This window comes from Poeciliopsis prolifica, unplaced genomic scaffold, assembly GCF_027474105.1.
Source record: "Poeciliopsis prolifica strain line A6 unplaced genomic scaffold, Auburn_PproV2 SCAFFOLD129, whole genome shotgun sequence".
NCBI classification, from domain to species: domain Eukaryota; kingdom Metazoa; phylum Chordata; class Actinopteri; order Cyprinodontiformes; family Poeciliidae; genus Poeciliopsis; species Poeciliopsis prolifica.
Window position 1 is genome coordinate 397722 of NW_026562504.1, and position 22701 is coordinate 420422.

At 39.8% G+C, this 22701-nt stretch overlaps 1 protein-coding gene and 1 pseudogene across 1 annotated transcript; both read right to left on the reverse strand.

The window, feature by feature from the left end:
* Positions 1-205: 205 nt before the first annotated feature.
* On the reverse strand, positions 206-15893 carry LOC129355300 (probable ATP-dependent RNA helicase DDX46; annotated as a pseudogene).
* Positions 15894-18643: 2750 nt separating this feature from the next.
* Positions 18644-21731, reverse strand: LOC129355310 (guided entry of tail-anchored proteins factor CAMLG-like). Its single transcript, XM_055024819.1, has 4 exons — positions 21384-21731; positions 19625-20073; positions 19290-19355; positions 18644-18859 (listed from the first exon to the last, which is right to left on the reverse strand). Exons 1-4 carry the CDS (start codon positions 21523-21525, stop codon positions 18668-18670), a joined length of 849 nt encoding a protein of 282 aa, XP_054880794.1. The 5' UTR covers positions 21526-21731; the 3' UTR covers positions 18644-18667.
* Between the last annotated feature and the right edge of the window lie 970 nt (positions 21732-22701).

A 22701-nucleotide genomic window follows, 5' to 3' on the forward strand; every position in this document is an offset into this window, starting at 1 on the left:
GAACGAGTCGGCTCAGTCGCCACAGACACATCTGGATCCCACCTCATCAATAATATAAAGACCATGAGCTGCTAAATAATTAACCATATCTGAGTACATCGCGTTTATTTCCTCAGCAAACAGAAAACTAGAAATATTTTATCTTTGCATCAACATTATATTTGTTAACAAATCTGATTTGTTTTCTATTAAAATAACCAGATCATTGGAGAAACGTATTGTTTTAATGTTAAATGTGGAACATGAGCTTAAGAAAAACAGCTGGACAGTCAGGGAAATACAAACTAAATCAATGAAACATTAAAACACAGATTAAAATATTCATCATCCACTTTGATGAAAGTGCAGCGATAAACGTGAGATCGGATTATCCTCGCCGCTTCCTCTACAACACCTTGTACCGCCCTTTGCTTGTTGGCTGGTAGGAATTTTGCTAAAGGAAAAAAGAAACAATTACACATTTTAAAGAGTTTAAACAGCAAATGTCTCTTATGTACTTTCAACCAAAAACAGTTAATCTGTAACGACACATACTAATCTGATGAGCTCTTCCTTTATTAGCCGCGTAATCTCCGTTTTGGCTTTCTGCACAGCCAGTTCACTCGCACCTAAAACAGAACAGAAACACGTTACTACAAGGAAAAACCTCAAAACCAAAGCTTTTCTGAGAATCAAGGACGTAGAAAGTCCTTAAAGCCACACGAGCTTATCACTTTAAAAAGTGCAGCCATTTGTTTCCAAAGTGCAAAGCGTTTAGTTATCAAACATTGTGCAAGGCGACGAGTTTTCCCCAACATTTCAGACACGGAGAGAAAAAGAACTTAAAAGTTCTTAAAGACTTTAATTAAAGTGAACTTTAAGTGACAGAGTTCACCAAAGGACAAACTCAGGATGCACCGATTCACTGCTTCACTTCCGATATCTGATAGGTTTAGTATCGGCCGATTCCGATCCGATACAGAAAAACCGCTGATTGACTTCAGCCGTTTCTTTTTCCTTAAAAACGGATATAAATGAACTGAATCACAAATTTATTTGAGAACTTAAATAGTTTCACCATCTGGTCAAACATGGAAAAACAACTTTAATTTGTTCAGTCAGTGAAGTTAGAATAACAGCCACTGGGGAATGGATAATAAAGAAACTGACTAAAGTAATCTGTAAACAAAATAAGCTGCAACAATCTTTCTTCCAAATGAAGTGCCGTCATAAATACAATGTAGAATAAATAACGTGCAGAATCAGACAGTAGACCTGCCCTTTGGATCATCCACAAATCGATACCTGAGAAAGATTTTTATAATATTGGGACCGATACAGATATTGATATCAAAACAATCAGTTTTTTGTATTTTTTCTCTTTTATAAATCAGAAACTGAACAGGTGTGTAAACAAGAGAAATAAAAAGCAGATCAGCAACTTTACGTAATAATTTTGGTAAGCGTGTGCCTCTGTGCGTGTGTGTGTGCGTGCGTGCGTGAGTGTGTGTGTGTGTACCATCCAGAGATAAAACAACACATCACCAGATGATTTATTCCGTGTCGAGTTTCTAAGTAGGAAGCAGTAAATGTTCTCACTCTCAATAGCCAGATAGATTTTTCGTTCTCCCTCCTTCGGCTCTTTGCCTGGAGGGAAATACGTTCCTCTGATGGTGATGGCCGCCTCAGAGTATTCACCGATCCTCTGCAGAGCCTCTTTAGACGTGACCTTCCAGCGGGCCGTCTGCACAACAAAACATTACCACAGGCCTAACAACACTTTCTGTAAAACCACACAATGAACGGTCAGAAGAACAAAGCCAATGTTTTTGTTGGTTCTTTATACAAATAATTCATACTCTAATCTGTTCTAAGTGTTTTTCATATTCGATTCAGAGAGAAGGAATAACCCCAAGACAAGTAAAATAATCATCTTAATTTTTTAGAAGGAGGTGAAGTGAGGTTACAGACCTGAGGGAAGTCGTTGATCTCCAGCTCCTCTTCGTATCTCTTGACGGTTTCTGCCTGTTCAGCCGCCTGCCGCTCCTCCTCCAGCTTCTCCACCGGCGTGTAGTTCAGCTTGGCGTTGATCTTCTCCGCCAGCTGCTCCGCGATCGTCTTGGCCGACACCGACGGGGTCATGATGGGGTCACCGCGCAGGATGGCGTTGGTGGCCTGCTGCATCACGTCCTGCAGGTACAGAAAACAGAACCAGTTAGGAAGTAACTAGTTACATTTACTCAGCTACATTTAGTGGAGTAACGTTTGAAAATAAATTACTTTCCGCAGTACTTCTACTAAATTGCCTTTTTACTTAAATACTTAACACAAAATACAAAGAAAATTACAAAAAATCTAAAAATGTTTCTGGCTTTTGTCAAATAGAAATAATTTTTGTAATTCTAACTGTCCTAAAACAAAAATGTTCATTCTAACTTAACTTCATACAGCGAGAAACAAAATGTGACTTTTTACAAAGTGTGCGAAAATATCTGCTTTTCTGCTGAAACTATCGATTTCCAAATTTAGGCTTTTCATCAAGGATCAGGCTGAACTTTTACTAACTGTGCAGTTTGAATCTTGACCACTTTCAAACCTTGAAACATCAAAATGAGACCGAAGCAAAAAAAAAACCTCAAAATGTTTCTTCCTGCCTGGATCTCACCGAATCGCCTCCGTCGGCCCGACTCACCTGAGCCTCGGCGCCCAGGTTCTTCTGCGCGTTGATCTTCAACGCCAGCCTTTTGGCCATCTCCAGCTTCTGGTTGTTTCCAGCGGACCCGGCCATGAGGCCCGCCGGGCCCCCGGGGCCGCCGCTGCAGCCGTGACGGTGCCGGCGGGACCGGCGGCCGCACCAGGAGCAGACAGATCCTTCACCCGCTTCTTAGAGTTGAACATGCTTTCTATTTGCTCCTCGATCTGAGGGAAGGAGAGGTGGAAACGTTACAGGTCCTTGGAAGGGTTTCCTGACTTTCAGCTGGTTCCTCACATCCAAGGCGCCGTCCTCATCGTGAGTCCTGCAGCCCCAGTGCAGCTTTCTGCAGCTTCTTTCCTCTCGTTGGCCAGAGCGTGCTCCGTCTCATCGAACTTAAAGCCTTTCCCTGAGAAGCCACTGCTGCTCTTAATCACCTTACCCTCCTGCATGATCAGGAATATTTAGAGCTCAGAGTCCATATAAACACAATTTATTATTTTTTAAATGTAGAGTTATCTCACCGCCTTCTGCTGGTCCTTGAAGGAAGCCCACAGCTGCTCCAGTTCTGGAGGAACGGCGGAGCCGGACAGCTCCAAGGCCTTCAGGATGTCGCCGGCGTAGCGAGCCTGGTCCTCCGTGATGAAGGTGTAAGCGTAACCCTACCAGAAATAGATAGTCGTTAATTCTAGAAATGCAAACAGAAGAAGCAATTAAGAGAAGGAAAAATCCATTAAAAGAAGATGACTCTTCCTCTGATCACACCTACAAAGCTCCCCTACAGTTTATCCAACCACACACTGATGCTAAGTCAGTTAGCATTTAGCTGGACGTCCAGATACTAAATAATGAGTTAATCTGCTGCTTGCTGAACTCAATCGGCTCATAATTTACTAATAAGAGGCCATTTTTCTTAGTTTTATATACTGACTGACCGTCTTTCCATAACAAAGTTAATATTTTTCAGAACATGCAGACGCAGCTCTGCCATGCAGACGCAGCTCCGCCATTCAGACGCAGCTCTGCCATGCAGACGCAGCTCTGCCATGCAGACGCAGCTCCGCCATGCAGACGCAGCTCCGCGCCATGCAGACGCAGCTCCGCGCCATGCAGACGCAGCTCTGCCATGCAGACGCAGCTCCGCGCCATGCAGACGCAGCTCTGCGCCATGCAGACGCAGCTCTGCCATGCAGACGCAGCTCCGCCATGCAGACGCAGCTCCGCGCCATGCAGACGCAGCTCTGCCATGCAGACGCAGCTCCGCGCCATGCAGACGCAGCTCTGCCATGCAGACGCAGCTCCACGCCATGCAGACGCAGCTCTGCCATGCAGACGCAGCTCCACGCCATGCAGACGCAGCTCCACGCCATGCAGACGCAGCTCTGCCATGCAGACGCAGCTCTGCCATGCAGACGCAGCTCCACGCCATGCAGACGCAGCTCCACGCCATGCAGACGCAGCTCCGCCATGCAGACGCAGCTCCACGCCATGCAGACGCAGCTCCACGCCATGCAGACGCAGCTCTGCCATGCAGACGCAGCTCTGCCATGCAGACGCAGCTCTGCCATGCAGACGCAGCTCCGCCATGCAGACGCAGCTCTGCCATGCAGACGCAGCTCTGCCATGCAGATCGGACTTATGAGGTGAAATTTAGAGATTTTGTCAAGTGTTCATATTTAAAAGCAAAACCACATAAGGTTCATTTTCCATCCCACCCTTATGTTTTCCCATTCTGGTATACTATAGTCGGCCATCTTTGATTCCTGATCCACAGCTCATAAGGACAACCAGCGGCACCCCCTGCTGGACGGCGGCCAAACTACAACACTAAAATTGGGTCAAACTGGCCATTATTAGCTGATCGATTAGCACCAGAGGTGGGCAGAGCTCCCAAAAATTATACTCAGCTTAGAGTAGTTCTCCTTCAACATATTTTTAGTCAAGAAAAATTAAAAGTAGCCATCCAAGAAATTACTCAGCATAAAATACTTTATCATAAAATTACTCGGGTATAGTGTAGTAAAAATACTCCTAAAATACATTTTTCAAACAGTTACTGAAGTAAATGTTATTGAGTGAAGGTAACTAGCCATTAATTTAATCTGGTAAACCATTCGTCGACATGGACAGACTCCTCAGAGTTTGTCTTTTCTCCCATCAGCAGCTTTACTGGCGCACAGAGCAGTCTGAGGAGTAAAGGTGTGGGACCTTGTTGCCCGCCCTGCCGGTGCGCCCGCCCTGTGGACGTAGTCCATAGTGGTTGGGGCAGCTGTAGTTGACCACCAGGATGAGCTGCTTGACGTCCAAGCCTCTGGCCGCCACTGAGGTGGCCACCATCAGGCGACACACTCCGTCTTAAAGTTGATGATGCTGTCTCGGTCGTACTGGTCGATGCCTCAGAGGAAAACAACCACACGGAAACTCAAAGATCACCGGCAAAGGATTCGACCGAAACACGATGCACACGATATCTCCCGCCGTTTACCTCCATGTAAGACAGGCAGGGGTAGGAGGCCTTCATCAGGTCCTTCAGCAGGCCGTCTGCATGCTCCTGTTTGTCCACAAGATGATGACGGATCCTTTCTCCTGGTAGTGACCCAGATCTCCAGCAGCTTCAGGAACTTCTTCTCCTCATCAATCACCAGCTGACAGCACACAGAGCAAAGACACAGAGCGAGAAAATGAAAAATATCCAACTATTAGCTGGAGTGGCTCCACTGCAAAACATTCAATCTCAACAAGTCCAAGTTTGGTCCAAGTTCTACATCCCAGTTCGCCAGGAAGACAGAACCAACGTAAAGGTAACAGTCAGAAACAGGAACTTGTTTAAGTAAATTATTTCTGATGAAAAGTTCCAGTTTTTCACTTATAACATCAGAAAAATGTGTTTTTCTAAAACACAGTCAGTGCAAACTAAACTTTTTAAATAAATATTAAGGAATTATTGACTTAAAATAAAACCTAAACTTACTTATAAACAGTTTGTAGTAACAAGTATTCTGTTACATTTAGTTCAGGAACAATTTGGAAAAATGTTACTTTGACTTCATTATGAAGTATTTCTGCTCTTGAGGAAAATTTCTGGATTTTCTTCCCTCTGAATGAAAACTAAACATGTTTTAACCAGAAACTCACCAAAAACAGACAGTTTTTATTTCTGAGTAATTTCTAGGACGACTTTTTTTACTTTTACTTGAGTAGAAACATGTTAAAGTAGCTCTACTCTTACAGCTCAGTTACTTTTGTCTTATTTGAAGTGTAGTAAAGTATTTGCACTAGAAACCAGGCAGAAGACTTTGTAAGGTTTTATGTTTTTGCAGTGTCGACAGAAGGAAGAATAATTCAGAACAGGATTGCTTACCACGTGCTGCTCCACATCTGAGCAGACCACACTGCGACCTCCGACCTGCACCTCGATGGGCTTGGCCAGGATCCTGCGGGCCAGCGCCTCCATGGCTCTGGGGAAGGTGGCGGAGAACATGACCGTCTGCCGGTCGGGACGCACGTTGTCTACGATACGCATCACCTGCACGACCACAAAGTGAAAGAGAAATTAGTTTCAATATTTTCTCTCATTACCTTCTGAAAATCTAACAACGGTGCAGCACAATTATCCATGGTGGCAAACCTAAAACCTTTTAGCATTTTATCATTGCAAACATTTTATTTAAGCTTTAGGCAACAGAACAAAGGAGGACATGTTTAAAAGACGATAAAGAAAGAAAACATTTTCCCCATTTAATTGGAAGTTCAACTCTGACAGATTCTTTTACTGATTTTTTCTTTTTTCTTTTTGCTTCGTCCAACTTTTAAATCAAATCAGATCTGAATGCACCAAAATATGCATTTTATTGATTTAGAGAACTAATAATAACTAAATACAGCAACACAAGACAGACTCAAAGAACAGACAGAAAAGTTTTATAAAAATTTGACTTTTGTTTCCGTTTAGAACTTTCAACATGTTTGGACATCTTTGGCCTAGTCAAAGTCCACAACAAAATCCAAGAGAGAACTTGTGGCAAACATTGACACGTTCCATAAAATGTAGTTGACGTTGGAGATATTTAACAGCAGAGAAATGAGGATCTTTAAACTATGTAATCCTTTCAGTGGGATGAAGGTTGAGAGGACGACTCAGGACTTCAGGATTCAGACTGATGGTGTGATCTCATTTTCTCATTTTTCTCTCCCTAGAAGTAAAAAGTATTCACAAAAATACAGTGGAAAAATTGCTCCCAATAAAAATGATTTGAAAACAAAACAAAAAAATCCTCAATGAAAGGACAGAAATAGCAAACCTGAAGGTAACGCTAAAACTTTGTTTTAGATACGTTAACGCTGACATGACGTCCTGGCCGTTGCGTTGCTAGCAGTAGCTTCTGCTAATGCTAGCGCCGTGCGCTAACTGTTGTTTCACTGAGGACAAATCATTGAACTTTTGTCTTGGGGAAGATGTGATCTAAAAGCGCTCAGAGACGTTGCTGTTGTTAGCGTTGGGATAAAAACACCAACCTGTGGCTCAAAGCCCATGTCAAACATCCTGTCTGCTTCGTCCAGCACCACGTACGTGACCCTCCGCAGGTTGGTGACCCGGCCTAGACGCCAAGGAAGAGGAGCAAAACGAAGAACAATCAGCCATCAGGAGAATTCAGCTCCTGAAAAAGCAGCCTGCCTTTTTCTAGAAACATCCAGCTAACCTAGCAAACAGTCGCTTTCAGGATGAGGCTACTTAAAGTTACTTAATGTATTCAAATGTCAAAATATATATTTTTCCTCCTATGGCTGCATTTCAGATTTCTGTCTCTGCTTGTCTCTGGTCTTGCGTACCATCTCAGGGACATGAGGGACCTGAAAATGTCAGAAAACTGCCTCAAGATACAAAACAAGAGATGGAGCCCATCACCTACAAGGGAAACAAATTACAGATTACCTCGCATGTGTGGAAACCAGACACAAACCCTGGTGTTACGATTCAAAATACTAACAACATGTGGCATTTAGCATGCTAACATTTATTCCCAGAGAGTTTAACATGCTGTTGGACCATCAAAACAGAAATAAGTTTATTTTGGGTAATAATTACATGAACGGTCTAATCCAAGTCCCTGACAGGAGGCATCATGAACGACCCAACCTGGATCCCACCTACCTGTGCTCTCCCTGATCTTCAGGAAACTCATCACTGTCTTGTAGAAATGACTGATCCCAAAAGCGGTCAGATAATGTCAACAGTTTAGTAAAAAAGGCACTGGTGAGGATAAAAACTGAGACCAAAACCAAAACGATGCTAAATCACATCAACAGGAGGATGAATTGGGCTGAACTCACCGCTGTTGGCGCCCAGCATGTCAATCATCCTCCCTGGAGTGCAAACGATGATCTCTGCTCCGCGCTTCAGCTCCGCAATCTGGAACCAGCAGAAAGTCTCAGGAAAACGTCCACAGAATCACCTTCTGACAAACATAATCAGCACCAAACTCCAGCTGAAATCAATACATGTCCGAGCCAACAGCATCAGAGGAGGCCGCTTCAATTTGACTTTCAATAGTGGCAAATTCAGTCTGTGTAGAGCGTTTAAAAACATTCAACATAAAACTTCAGACAAAGTACAATTTAAAATGCATTTAGGTTTTATAAAGGTGACCAATAACGCTACTGAGGAGATTTAAATGCTTTTAAAGGCTCCAAACTTTCATTAAACAAGATTATTTTACTTATACAAATAGGTGGTATAGTTACCAAAAATATTACTCAGCTAAGAGTAGAAATACTTCAACATATTCAACTCAAGTAAAAGTAAAAAGCAGCTAAATTAATCAAATAAGAGTAAAAATGTATTTGGTTAAAAAGTTGATTCAAGTACTGAGTAACTGATCAAATTATCATTTAATGTTTAAAAATTGAATTATCAGGTGGACCAAAATAAAAAGCTCAGTGGAAAATTTGGTATTTTAAGAAGCACAATAATAATTTATGTAAGTGACAAAAAGTAACAAAGTCAGGCAACAAAATGTTTCCAAATCTTTTTCTTTCACTAAAATCTGATGAAACTTGAACAGAAACTGCAGGTTTGTGTCTGATCAGTTTCTGGTTAAAACATGTTTGATTTTCATTCGGTGGGAAGAAAATCCAGAAATTTAACTCAAGAGTTAAAATACTTCATGATAAAATTACTTAAGTACAGCATGGCAAAACATTCCTAAAAGTACATTTTTCTAAAATGTTCCTCAAGTAAATGTAACTAGTTACTTCCCAACTCTGCATTTATTTAATCCGTATTATTTAAAGTTCTGAATTAGATTTCAGCCTAAATCAGTAAACCGTTTCTTCCTCCATGTCCCTTCTGTTTGCTGGTGACCTGATGCTCTCTGGGCCTCCTGGTTTCTGTACCTGTTCGCTGATTCCCGTCCCTCCGTAAACACACACCACTCGCAGCCCCAGCGGTTTGGAGAACTTCTTACACTCCTTGGTGATCTGCAGAGCCAGCTCTCTGGTGGGAGTCATGATTACAGCTGCCACGGAAACAAGGGGCGGCCATCAGGCTGCGCCAAGAAAACATTTATTTATGTCTGACATGGGGCCTTACAGATGGGCCCCTCTCCCTCCTCCAGGGGCGCTGGTCCATGATGTGGCGGAACATGGGCAGCAGGAAGGCGATGGTCTTCCCGCTGCCGGTCTTGGCGATGCCGATCAGGTCTCTGCCGGACATGATGGCGGGGATGGCCTGGGCCTGGATCGGCGTCGGCTTCTCGTACGCCTGCCTGGTTTCACCGAGAAAACAAAACATGAATCAGCATTAATGTCGCTGAACGCAGGAGCCTGAGAAAATTAGCTTTGCGTCGTCAGCTGTTGTAATAAGAAATAAATCCATTAGGATGTTAAGATCATCCTGGAATAAAATATGTGTCTTTTGTATTCCTTGTTCAAGTGAGAGATTTTATACTTTTATCATGTTCGAAATAAATTAATTAATCGCATAATAAATTAAAACGAGCTCAATAATTTTCATTTGCATAATTTATTGTTTTTCTTTTCCTACCAAAACCTGGAGGACAAAGTTTCCAGTCTGGTGTTTTGGTCTCAACTTGGACGATTCTGTTTACAGAGACTTCATATTTTTATTGCTTCTGTTTATTTATTTTCAATATTTAAAATGTTTTCCGGTGTCAATTGGTCATTAATAATTACAGTAATATTTTGGCCATTACATTAATGGAAAACGGCATCAAAACAGTGTTATTGTTTATCGCAATAATTTCTGGGACAATTTATCAGAATAATCTGTTATTGTGGCAGTTAAGGAGTTCAGATTATTCCATCAGGGCTGCAAATAATGATTACTTTAGGAATTGATGAACCTATCTGCATGTTTTGTGTAGTTTTGTCTTAATTTCTGCTCTGTTTGTTGTGTTTTTGTGAGTCTGTCTGCTGCAGTTAATGATTAATAGTGATTAGTAATTTCAGCCCTAAATTCAAAACACGACTTAAAAAGCGTAATTATCTGAAAACCAAGACATCCCCCTTAAATTTAATGCCCCTAAATGAGCATTTGCCTTCAGAAGTCACCAAATAAAATCCTCTTATTTAAAATTCATATGTATGAGCCGTTTTCTGGTATTTTGTGTACATCAACATGAAAAGGTTCTGTATGGTTTAATGACTTCAGACAGCGTTTACAGGATGGGGCTTGTAGTTTTGTAGAGAATTATAAAAATATAACTTTATTTTAACTTCCCTCATTTTAATTTCTGTATTTTTAGGTAAAAAAGTATTAAAATGAATAAATCTTAGCTCTCACTTCTTCAGGGAGTTGAGGATCTTCATGGACACGCCGCACTGCACCCAGGTCCTGATGGGTTTGGGACAGCCTTTGCCTTTGACGATGATGCCTTCCAGCTCCAGCCTGTACGTGTTCACTTCTGGAAACGGCAGGAAGCAGACGGTCAGAGTTCATTTCAGGAGGACAACTGGTCGCCTATCTGGTAGGAATGTCACTCTGAACATCTGAAGGTGACCAAATCTGATTCCTGCAACCGGTTAGGATCGCTCTATGCTCCATTCAAAACATGTTCATAACAATTTTTACATTCCATCTTTATTAGATAATCAGATTTCAGTCTGAGCTGTTTAAGGGTCTCTGTCACTTTAAATCCAAAGCTGCTGGCCACGCCCCCAACTCAACATTCACAACAAAATGGTTGCAACAGATGCACAATCATACAACTGCACATGTTTGAAAAGCATTAGAGGGGCCTCCTGCACAGCTAAACTCTTGTCTTTACCAGCAGCCATTGTACAGCACATACAACAGGAAAACCAAAGCTCTGCTTTGGTCGCTAGGCAACAGGCAGTGCCAGCTGATTTGTTTCTGAAACGGCTCGTTTTCCACACACCCAAAAAAACTTACTGAACAATAGCTGGATGGTTTTTTTAAACTTATTCTGTATTTGGTTAGTGTGCAAAATGTGAATTTTGAGTAGAAGTTCCCTTTAACCAACACAGTTTTTCCAGTGGAATCACCAGCAGTGACTGGGAATGTGTGATTGTGCAGTCAGACGTAAGGACCGACCCTCTGTGCTCATCTTGGCCAGCTCAGGAACCTCCACGTAGAAGTTCTTGCGGTACGGCTCGTACTGGATCTTTGTGTGGTCGACCGGCTCCAGAACTTTCCTCTGCTTGGTCTGAAAACCCGTCAGAGCCGTCTGCCGCTCCCACCTCTCTTCCTCCGACGAGTACTGACAGAGGAAGATGGCATGTCAGGCACCAGCAGCTCAGAGTTAAATCCAACTGGTTTTCATAGTTTAAAGAGATTTTTTTTTGCTTTACTTTCTAAAAAAGGAATTACAAATGACAGAATATTTTCAAGAAGCGGATTTTATTTCAAGCATCTCTTCTGTGAGCTGCTTGACGGAGGATTAAGCTATGAAAATGCTTGTTTCATTATGAAAATATAATTATAATATTAGCAGAAAAAACATCTTATGTGAAAAATAGTTGTTTTTAAATAAAGTTCAAATCTAATATGATCACCTCAGGTTGATTATTTCTCAGCCGTTGCTCATCAAAGTTCTGATATTGATAATAATTTTATCAATATCAATCATTTTTAAACACTTTATTCTTGCAATATTTCGGCTTTATTGCCATATTACTACAACTCTATTCCTGAATTATGACTTTATCTCCTCATCAGAAACATATTATGCCGTGTTTCACAGTTCAAATAAACAGAAGCTTTGGGTCCATTATTGTTGCTCTGAGACCATTTAATTAATATAATGGTAATAATGGCAAAATAATAATAGAAGAACAAACTCTCAAATATTTAACTCTGAAACTGGAAACATTTTAAGTATCCAAAATAACAGCAAATAAAATTAATTATGAATGTATTGGTGATGAAAATCCAGATTTTTCCAAACGTTAAATCTCCAAACGATAAGAATCAGACTAATGGATGAAGTGAGCCGCACCTCCATGGCGTCCTGGTCGTTCTCCATCAGCTCTCCTTCTTCTTGTGGGTCATCGGTTGTTTCTTGGTCTTCACCACCGTCACCACTTTGGTTACCGTCGTTGCTCCTTTCTGTTGATTAAAACAAATCAATATCTCATGGAAAAAAAACCCTTTAAATTCCTTTAAAGTGAAGCGCTCACCTTATCGTTTCCCTTCATGGGTCCGATGTTGAACTTCTTCACTTCCTGTTTGACCTCCTCCATGTAGGCGTCCAGAGGATCCACCTCGTCCTCCTCCACCTGCTGCTCCATCGGCGCCTCCTTCTCAGCCTCGCCCTCCTCCTTCTTCACTTCCTCTGCATCCTTCTCTTTTCCCTCCCCCTTTCCCTCCCCGTCTTCCTCATCTTCATCCACTTCCATCAGAGCAGGACCCTCCTCATCGTCATCTGATATAAAAACACACAGATTTTATGCTTTGAGTATTTTTAGCATGGAACGAAGTTAAACTTCTGGATTTTCTTCCCACTGCATGACAAACTGATAATCTGATATAAAAAAATAAAAAAAATTCCATATTCTGCTGATTTAATTTAACCACTTAATGTTTTTATTCATAAATATAAATACATTAACTGACGCAGAAATGAAACAAATTGATGCAAATACTTTAAATAATAAAACATTGAAGTTTAACAACATAACCTTCCTTTAGTGAAAGTTTGATCTCTTATAGTGAAGGAAAAATCTGCACTTAAAACAAAGATTCATGAGGAAAACATTTTGATTGATTAATGATTGGATATGAAAAGGAGATCAATATGAGATATTTCCTTCTGATCCGGCAAAGCTCAAATGTTTTGTGTTTTTATCTTAAATGCAAATCTATATATTTATTGTTCAGTTTTGAATCAATTATTGCTCTGAATACGTTGGTTTTTCTGCAAATGGCCGTTTTTTAAAATGTTTTATTTTTTTGAGTGTATTCTCTAGTTAATGATTAATCGATGACCAAATTAGTTGACAATTATTTCAAAAATGGATTCAGTCCTGAAAAACGATGCATATTTTTGCTGTGGAAGAAAAAATGAGACGTTGGTTTCAATTTTGATTTCCAAATTCAAATCTGAAAAGTGTGGCATGGCAGTGGACATTTTAAAACAAAAGTTACCTTGTAGGTGAAAATATTTGTCAGATATAAAAGTTTCATCTTCCAAGTAAATTGGTTTTATTTTTAGTAACAACTAAAAAACATAAGGGATGTCGAATATTCCCATAAATATTCCCACGTTGGGTACATTTCCTGGTTTTTTATCCTTACCGTCGTCGTCCTCCAGGCTCCATTTCTTGCCCTGTTTCATTTCCTCCAGCTCTTTTTTTATCTCTCCAATGTTTTCAATGGCCTTCTTCCTCTGCTCCTCCCTCCATTTCTCCACACGCTCCTTCCTCTTCCTCATTTCTTCCTCCAGTTTGTTTTGGTCAAAATCTTGCTGCAAAGACAAGAAATGATCAGATTTTCCAGCCATCATGAGGGGAACATCTGAGGTCAATAAAATCTGGGAAACACACTTTTGAACTTACGTCCTCCACCTTCTCATCTTCTTTCTCCTCTTTCACCTTCTTCTTCTCGGAAACTGGCTCGACACTCTCCTTTTCCTTTTCTTTGCTCTTGGCTCTAAGAAAACAAAACAACATTGCAGTTTGACAAATTTCACAAGTTTCTTTAAAATTCATCACTTTTATGGCACATCTGCAGTTTTGATGGCTTTCTTTCTCTCCTTTATTGAACCATTTCAAGTCTCTTTGTAAGTTAATATTTAAAATAATATATGATATTAAGTAATCTACTAAATTGAAGTGTGAAAAATTCACATCAACAGATTGGTGTTATGCAAGTTCCTTAATCTCTAATGTTGTAAAGTTTTCCACCCAAAATGAGGATTAGAATCAAACTACAGTCAGATTTGAGCATCTCTGATTTATCTCATGATGCATCAAAATATTTTACTGACAGGTAAAATAAATATAATATTGTTGTTTTGGAACATGATGATAATGGCACATTAATGCAAGTTCACCATCTCAAACCTTTATTGTAAAACGTTTTTATACTGAACAGGAAATTATTTTAAATATGCAAAATTAAACATAATAATGAAAACCAATGAATGAAACAGAAACCATAAATAACATGGATTATAATGTCTGTCTAGGCAAAATGAATCTTCATCAGAATGAACATTATTGAGCTTTTAATTGATTGATTTCTTATCAGTAATTGCTAGGACTGGAAACCAGTTGGGATGAAATGTTTCCAGCAGCCTGGAGGAATGAAACGCTGCGAGCTTTTCTGTCCCAGAAAATTAAAAACTCACTTTTCATCTGACTTCTTGCTCTTTGCCGGGCTGCCAGTTCGGGACCTGCGAGTTCGACTCCGGCTGCGCGATCTCTTCCTCTCCCGGCTTCTGGACCTCCTGCGGTCTCTGCTCCGGGACCGCCTGGTCACCGGACACAGTCACAGGGTCAGAGAAATCAGATAAGAAATAAAATATACCACATGAAGGCAGCTGCTCTCATACTGCTGTTAATTTAAACAGATTTTCTTTCCATCAAAGGTGGAATTCAACATGTCGTTGATTTTCTGCTCCTCAGTTTGCAGAGGTCAGGAGGAATAGCCTCCGTCTAATAATACTGCAAACTATCAGCATTTTAAAAAATATTCACTTTTTATCACGGTCATTAAAAGTGAAATGATTTCACTTTCATTGCACTGAAAACATTTTTAACTGTTATTTTATGACTTCCTATTTTACTCATAATTAAAAAAATTTTGTCTGAAGTTTTGATTGCATTTATAATCCAATATGACACTTTTTAACTTCAAAAGAAAGGGGCGTGTTTTACAAATACATTTTTATTTTTGTACAGTCTAGTTTCACAACTTTTAACATTAAGCATTAATTTACAGTTTATCTGCATAATTACTCAAATAGATGTAAACTTTTTGTGCATTTTACTTACATTTATGACTTACATTTTACTGTGTAATTTGTTTGGTCTACATGTCTACTCTTTATTTCCTAAACTTTGATTATTAAAGAAACTATTAGATTAGACTTGATTCAAATATAGCAAACGTTTTGAAAAATCACACTGACTTTTAAAGTTAAACTGCAGTAAATTCTTTGAAAAATGAATAAAGTACTCAGAAGTATATTCAGTTAACCAAACTGTAACGAATTACTGAATATATAGAAATAAAACCAACATAAACTCGAACAAAACAAAATTCTGCATACAGAACCTGAAAGTCACATAAACTTTACGTTTTGTGACAAACATGAATCTTAAAGTGGATTTTGTGGCCGGAACGTACCGGGCTCTTTTCCTGTCTCTGGACCGGGACCTCCGGCGGTCTCTGCTCCGGGACCGGTCCCGCCTGCTGCGGTCTCGGTCCTCTTTCTTTGAGCGCTTGTTGTCCGGGGAGCGACTCTTGGACCGGGTGCCCGACCGGCCGCGGGACGCTGACCGCTTCCTGTAGTGTCTGTTGGCGCAGGAGCAACATGACAAACGGCTTCACTTCCAAAGACAATCATAACTTGCCTAATATTAAGCAGCAAGAGTTTGATAGCTAGAGAACGTGCAACAACATCCGCTTTAGCTAGCATGCTAATGCATATACATAAAACCGCAATTACATAAGCCAATTCAACGATTAAAACATTAATTAGGCAAGAAATGTGTAGACTCGCCTGGACTCACGACCCATTCCGACTCAGTTTCACTAGATGAAGGTCAAATTGATTTAAAGGAACTAATGCGTATCGAATGCAGACGATGGTTTGTTTGTGTCGCAGAAACGTATGAAACCTGCGACAAGCATGTGGTAAAAATAGAGCGAGCGCCCCCTCGTGTTCGGAGGCCGTAAAAAACATCGGCAGATTTATTCCTGATTTACTGTGGGAAAAGGTCTGGACATTTAATCAGAAATTTAGATAAATAGCCAAATAAGAGATGTCTCCTTTACACTGTTACACAGATTTTATCCAACTAGTCAATACAGTATCAAATGTATTAAAACTATAGACAACTGAGTTATGCAAAAAGCATCAAGAAACAATCAGTCATTTCTTCTGGATTTGTCATATAACAAGAAGATTTTGGAAAGAATGCAACAATGAAAATTTGTCGCATTTTCTCTCAAATATGAGCATATTATTTATGGTTTTAATGATATGAATACTAAAGCAGGCACAAGACTGGCAATTAATCTAATTATTTTATTTGGCAAATTACAAATGTACATTTTCATCATCTTCACCCAAGCCTTTGTTCCTTTTCATTTTAATTATAATGATTTACAAATAATGAAAACCCAAAACTTTTCTGGATTTACACGAGGATTCAACATTTTAAGCGTAAATGTAACACAAGGCAAGTTTATTTTTACTGCATATCACAGCAATAAGGCAGTTCAAAGTGTTTTATGAGGAATATAGAATAAGAAGCAGGAAGCATTACACTGCAGTGGTTTAATAAAGAAAAGTGATGGAAAGTGGTTAGTTATTATGAATATAAGGCAGTTATAAACAAATGACACCATGAGTTTCCAGTATTGAACTTTATTCAAATATTCTAATTTTCTGATCAGATATTTGGTTTTTCATGACCTGCAAGCCATCGTCAAGATGAAGAATAAATTTATAAAGTGTTGCTAGAACCCCATTAATCTCAGTTCATTCCCTAAATTAGACAAGTAACAGAAAATTAGAGAATAAGTCAGACAAGGGGTCATTTATTTGGTATGAGTTGTTCAGTTTGAAACATCGCTTTTACACAATCTCAGCAAAACAACAACCATTAAAAACTGTCTAAGTAAATTGATCAAAAAATAGGAAAGAGCAGATAAGCTGTAGAATAAATCACACCAATGCATTTACATGAAAAAAACAGCACTAATAAATTAATTTAGGATTAAATAGGAGCAAGGACAGCAGAGAAAATACTGTACAAAAAGCTTGAAGGAAGTTCACAAAACCCACCAGTTCACCAAACATGGAACTTTATGCTCACAAACACACAATGCAACACTCACTTTATGTTCATATGTTTCACAGCAAAATGCTTAGTCAGAAACAGAAAACCTTGTTCATCATGCTGACGCATATTTTACATTCACCAATGAACCGACTGCTTTTAATGGCTTTAAACTGAAGGATGGAGCGAAAATGACCCAAACAGAAAACGTCCCTCTGGTTTTAATGCTGAAGTAAACAATAACAGATCATAGAGTCAGATCTAATTTCCTTCATTTCTTCCACATTCTTTACTAACGTTATGCTAAGCATGAAGACAGCGCAAAGTATTTCAGCTCATTTATTCCTCGACTAACAGATTAAAATAATGACACATTTCTCCAAGTAAAATGGCCGCCCCACCAGTTTCTAATGAAATGGTTTATGCAACAAATTATAAATCATAAAATGGTCATATTTCCCCTTTAATGTAACAGTAGAATATTCTCTGAAGACCATGTCACGCCTTCTGTCTGTTATTTATGATTTTAATCCTTTAATGAGCTCCCATTAAACTCAGTCACTGCAAAAACACAAAATCTCACCAAGTATTTTTCTCTAGTTTCCGGTGCACATATCTTACTACGTTTAAAATTAGACAAAACTAACTTACAAGTGATGAAAAGTTAGTTTTGTCTAACTCATAAATTGGGTTTGTTTTGTCACATTTCAGCAGATATAAAAGTTTGTTTTAAGTTAATAATTCCTAAATATCAATGAAATGTTCTGGTTCCACTGACAGATTATTTCTCTTATAAAAAGACATTTTTTAATGTTATAAGTGAAATAATCTGCCAGTGGAAATAACATCGTTTTAAAATCAATATTTAGGATTAACCTAAAATAAGCCGCAGTTTATTGCTAGCTTTGTCTTATTTCAAGGATCCAGATATTTGCTCTAGAAACCAGAGAAATCTACTTGATAAGATTTAGTGTTTTTGCAGTGCAGCATCTGTTTGTTTCTAATAACTAACAATGACGATCATTTATAGTTCAAATTGCTTTATTGCCCTCAAGGGAAATTCTTATGTTTTAAGTTAAATAATCTGCCAGTGGACCTGGAATGTTTTCATCAAAATCAAGTGAACATTTACTCAAAACAAGCTACTGAAAACTTACTAGTAAGTTAGTTTTGTATTAATTCAAGTTTATTAAAATATTTGTACTGGAAACTAGATGAAAATACTAGGTAAGATTGTGTTTTTTTCAGTGTTCTGTGCCTGAAATATTGGTTTTAATAAACATGGATCTGGTATGTAAACAAAATCAAAACGTGAAACCTGTTCCAAAGTTTCTGTTAGCAGTGAAATCAACATGCAGGTTTGAACATTGGACTGATTAGAGCTGAAGAGCTCTGATCCAGGGTGCAGCCTCAACATAAGGCAGCAGAATGTAAACACCAGGGGCGCAAACGAGTAAGCCTCATCGGCATGAGGAGGGAAGAAGAAGGAGGTGTGGTTTTGTTCTGTCAGGGCGTCTCTGAGCCGAAGAGCGTCAGGATCTCGTGGGAGATGATGAAGGTGAAGAAGTAGACGCAGAGGTCAGAGAAGACGTCGCCCATCCTGCGGTACGTGTCCATGGAGCGGCTGATGACTTCGGCCGGGATGCCGGACAGCAGCAGGGCGGCCGTCAGAACTGTGGTTTTGGTTTTCTTCTCCACCTGAAGGAGCAGAAAAATATCCTGCAGTTGATCAACAAACTGAAAAATATGTTTAAAGAGTCATTCAGAGAAAACTAACGTTAAGAGAATTGAAAGCTAAAACTGACTCAAAAGTTTTTAATCTGTCTGTGTGACTCAAATATGTTGGTGTAATTTTGTTTGTTGTGTATTTTCAGATTAATTTAAAATAAATTGGATTTGTTTTGAATAAACAAAATTACATTAAACAAAACGTTTTGATCACAGATTTTTTATTTTCTTCATTTCCTCAGAAAATCTTAAGTTTAACTTAAATTTGTCATAAGAAATGTGGAAATTCTTTCATTTATGATATTCCAGTTTAGTGGTGATAAACTACCTGACCTACCATGAGGTTCAATTATGTATTATTTACATTTAGTTAAAAGAAAACATTAAAAAGTGACTTTACCTTTGGGAAGTATTTTGACAATCCCATGTAGGCGAGTTCAAGGGTCAGAAATGGAGCAAATATTGACTGGAGGAGAAAAAAACAGGAGAAAATGAGTTTTTCTGTGCATCAATGCAGCATTAGAAAATGCAAAAAGTTAAATTATGACAATGTTATGACTTTATTCTCATATTACTACGTCTTTATTCCTGTGATATTATGGCTTTCTTCTTGTGTTTTCATTTTTTATCTCTTCACTAGTGTGGCCCTCAACATGCATCGTATTAAAAACCCTGAGAGTTGATAAAATCATAAGCTGGATCCTGGAGCTCCATGTTTGCAGCAGGCTGACCCACCAGGTACTTGCAGACAAAAACTCTGACGAAAACAGCGAGGAGGACGCTGCCGACGAGCCTGAAGACCCGAAACGGATCGAACTCCTCCACGTCAGAACCGCCGTCCTGCTCCGGCTTCTCATTGGCCAGCTGGCTCCGAAGCTTCATGGCGTCATCAAAGCGAGACAAGTACTGGTGCAGGCCTCGGCGTGGCGAGCCGCCGGCCTCGTCTGACGGCCGCTCCGCCTTCGCTCTGTGGCGCAGGCCGCCCACGTCGCCCTCCAGAGACGCTCTGCGAGGCTGGCCGAAGTCCGGCAGCGGGGAGCCCCGCCTCTCGGGCGTGGCGGTGTGGGAGCGGGCGCCTGGCGCCTCCGACAGGAAGGGAGACGGCCTGGGCGAAGGCGAGGACCACGGCTCTGACCTGTCCAGGTCCAGGTGGAAGCGCGGCTCGGCGGGTCGCAGGCCGGCTGCTGCAGACAGCAACACGAATGGAGACAATTTAACTTTTTTCACCTGTAATGGCATGTGAGGGATTTACCCCTCCCTAAAAGGTGATGTGTTTGTGCTGCTATATTCCAATTTATTTATTAACTGTATTTTGTTTGGAGGAAGCAACTTGCTTTGTTTGGTGTTTTTGTTTTAATCATTTTTCTTCTCTTTGAGGTCACCTGGTCAGGTGTTGCCATGGAGGCGCGCCCATGAGCAGTGCTGACAAGGACCTGATGTTTTCAATCAACCTCAGAATCTGTTGTTTGAGAGAGAGGGGAGATGTTTTTGGATTTAATTTGGGGCCCAGATTGTTTTTGTTTTAGTTTGAAGATTGTTAGTTGAAATGTAAATTTCTTTCTAGGAATATAGTGTAGTACAAATGTTTTTTTTTTACTTGTAAATGTTGACTCCACCCCTTAATTAGTCAAGGAAGAGCCAATGCTTTAAAAGGCAGGTGTGTTAGATCAGAAGGGTCTCTCCCTCTTGTGTGTGAACCTGTCATGCTGTAACTGGATGGAAATGTTTTTGAACAAAAAGATAAAACGAATAAGAGATCTATAACTTCTGGACTTTGTTGATTTTTTTGATTGCAACCCTACATGGCAAAAAACTCAACATTTTACAAGATGAAAAATATGATTCAATTCTTTGTAAATGTGATGAACTCATTATTCAAATAATCATCCACTAATAGTTAACTGGAGTATAGACTCTAAAAACAGAACATGTTCTGTCCAGAACTCCTCAACTAGGTTGGTTTTTGTTTTCTCTGGTTCAAACTCTGTTTGAAAAAATCTTTTTATCTCCTTTTACTATCCGATTATGAATAAAAATAATCTCCAGATCATCTCTGCACTGTACTGACTTCAGCCTTTCCCTGTTAGAAGGATGTTTTAGCTGCAGATGCATCCTTTGCTATAAATCTCAGACTAAAGGTCAGATGCTGTTGACCTCTAGCCATTAAAATGCTTACTGATGATTTCAAGGTGTTGCACTAACTTGGAGCGACCTGCTGATGTATATTTCTACCCTTTACTGTAAAGCGTGGGGGGGGGGAATGCTTCTTTTGTTTTGATGGGGCACCAAAACCATCTGTAGCCCAGGGGCCCTAATCCTCCTCCGTCCGGCCCTGGTTCACGTTTCAGTTCATTTCACTTGCAGAATCTGTTTAGTGATTAAAAACGTTTTCCTTCTTCCTACTAATCCAGGTGTGGACAGGTCAGATACAGGTTTAATTTCTGATGCATTTTATCGTCCAAAGCGTTTTAAAAACGATCATTGATCAGCCTACCGCTGTGATCCGGCTCGTTTTTCGTGTATCCGACGATTCTGTTCATTCTGTCCTCCGAGTTGAGCAGCAGTTTCCTCCTGCGTTTCTCCGCCCGGAGCTGAGCCGCAGACATGGAGCCCGCCTTCTCCTCCGCGGCCTCCATGCCCAGCACCAGCCGCCTCCTCCCGGTCACAGCGCAGGAGCCGAGCCGCGCTGCGGGCGCAACAAAGGCTTCTAACGGCTTAATCCCTCACGGAAAGCGCCACAGAATGGAGGGCCGAGCGCACGGGGATGACGTCATCAAAAGGAGACAACGGGACTGACGCAGGAAGTTGTTGTTTTTCCCTGAACGCTGCCTCACAGGAACATCTGCCTGAAGGATGCCTGAAGGCTTTCAGCGGATAAAAACCCAGAAAAAACAGAAAACGATTAATATGAGTCCGTTTAGTTTTGCTGACTGGAAGATTTTTGAAACCATTTTTATTTTCCCAGGTTTTATGTCATAATTTTACTGTTTCTTGTTCTTGTTTAATTGTGACCAAAAACTGATTCAAGTGTCATCATTTCTTTGCTTTACTGCATGTTTTTCAAAAACTATGGAGACAAATAGCCATAAAAATGCTCATTTGATAGTCAACATTTTTAAACACATTTTATTTTTGCCTCCCCTGCAATAGCTAGACAAACCAAATAAAAACAAAACTGCTGTTCTGTTTACAGTATTACAGTTTATGAAAAAAGATACCTTTCTGTAACTTCCATGTTTCAATGATTTCACAATTCAATCAAAGCAAGCTATACATTAAATCAATAAGTCATGAAACAAACAAGTTGCAATACAGCATCAGCAGTCTGCATATTGAAGCAGATGAGTGTTTCAGTGTATGAAGCTCTGCATGTTTCAGTTAGTTTGAACATCCATTACATTATCTGCAGTACACCTGTAATAAAAAACATAAATATTTACAGCTACATTTTAAGAGTTGCAAAGAAACAAAAGCTCGACGAATTATCAAATTAATCCCATTGAGGTTTGAGTTACTATCTCCATTGTTTCACTTGACTAGGGATATATTTTACAGGTTTACTTGTGAATTTGACTTCTGAACACTTTAATACTACATTCTTCTACTTTTAGAGAATTAAGGGGAGTTTCAGCTTTACATCATGTTATGTTATTATAAGAAACATACCTGGCATTTTGCTTTGATTCTTTTTCATGTAAATAAAAAGTGAATAAAATTTTTCATTTTGCCTAATGTTTTTAAGCCAATCAAATCCCAGCATTTGATAAAAAAAAAAAACTGATGGGATTTCCATACACAGCATTATTATAAGA

Excerpts from the sequence above, each read along its gene's own strand:
- LOC129355310 (XM_055024819.1), bottom strand. The coding sequence starts at position 21,525 with ATGGAGGCCGCGGAGGAGAAGGCGGGCTCCATGTCTGCGGCTCAGCTC. Across the intron at positions 20,074-21,383 it reads AAACGAGCCGGATCACAGCG|CAGCCGGCCTGCGACCCGCC; the intron begins GTAGGCTGATCA and ends TGCTGTCTGCAG. Across the intron at positions 19,356-19,624 it reads TTTTTGTCTGCAAGTACCTG|TCAATATTTGCTCCATTTCT; the intron begins GTGGGTCAGCCT and ends TTTCTCCTCCAG.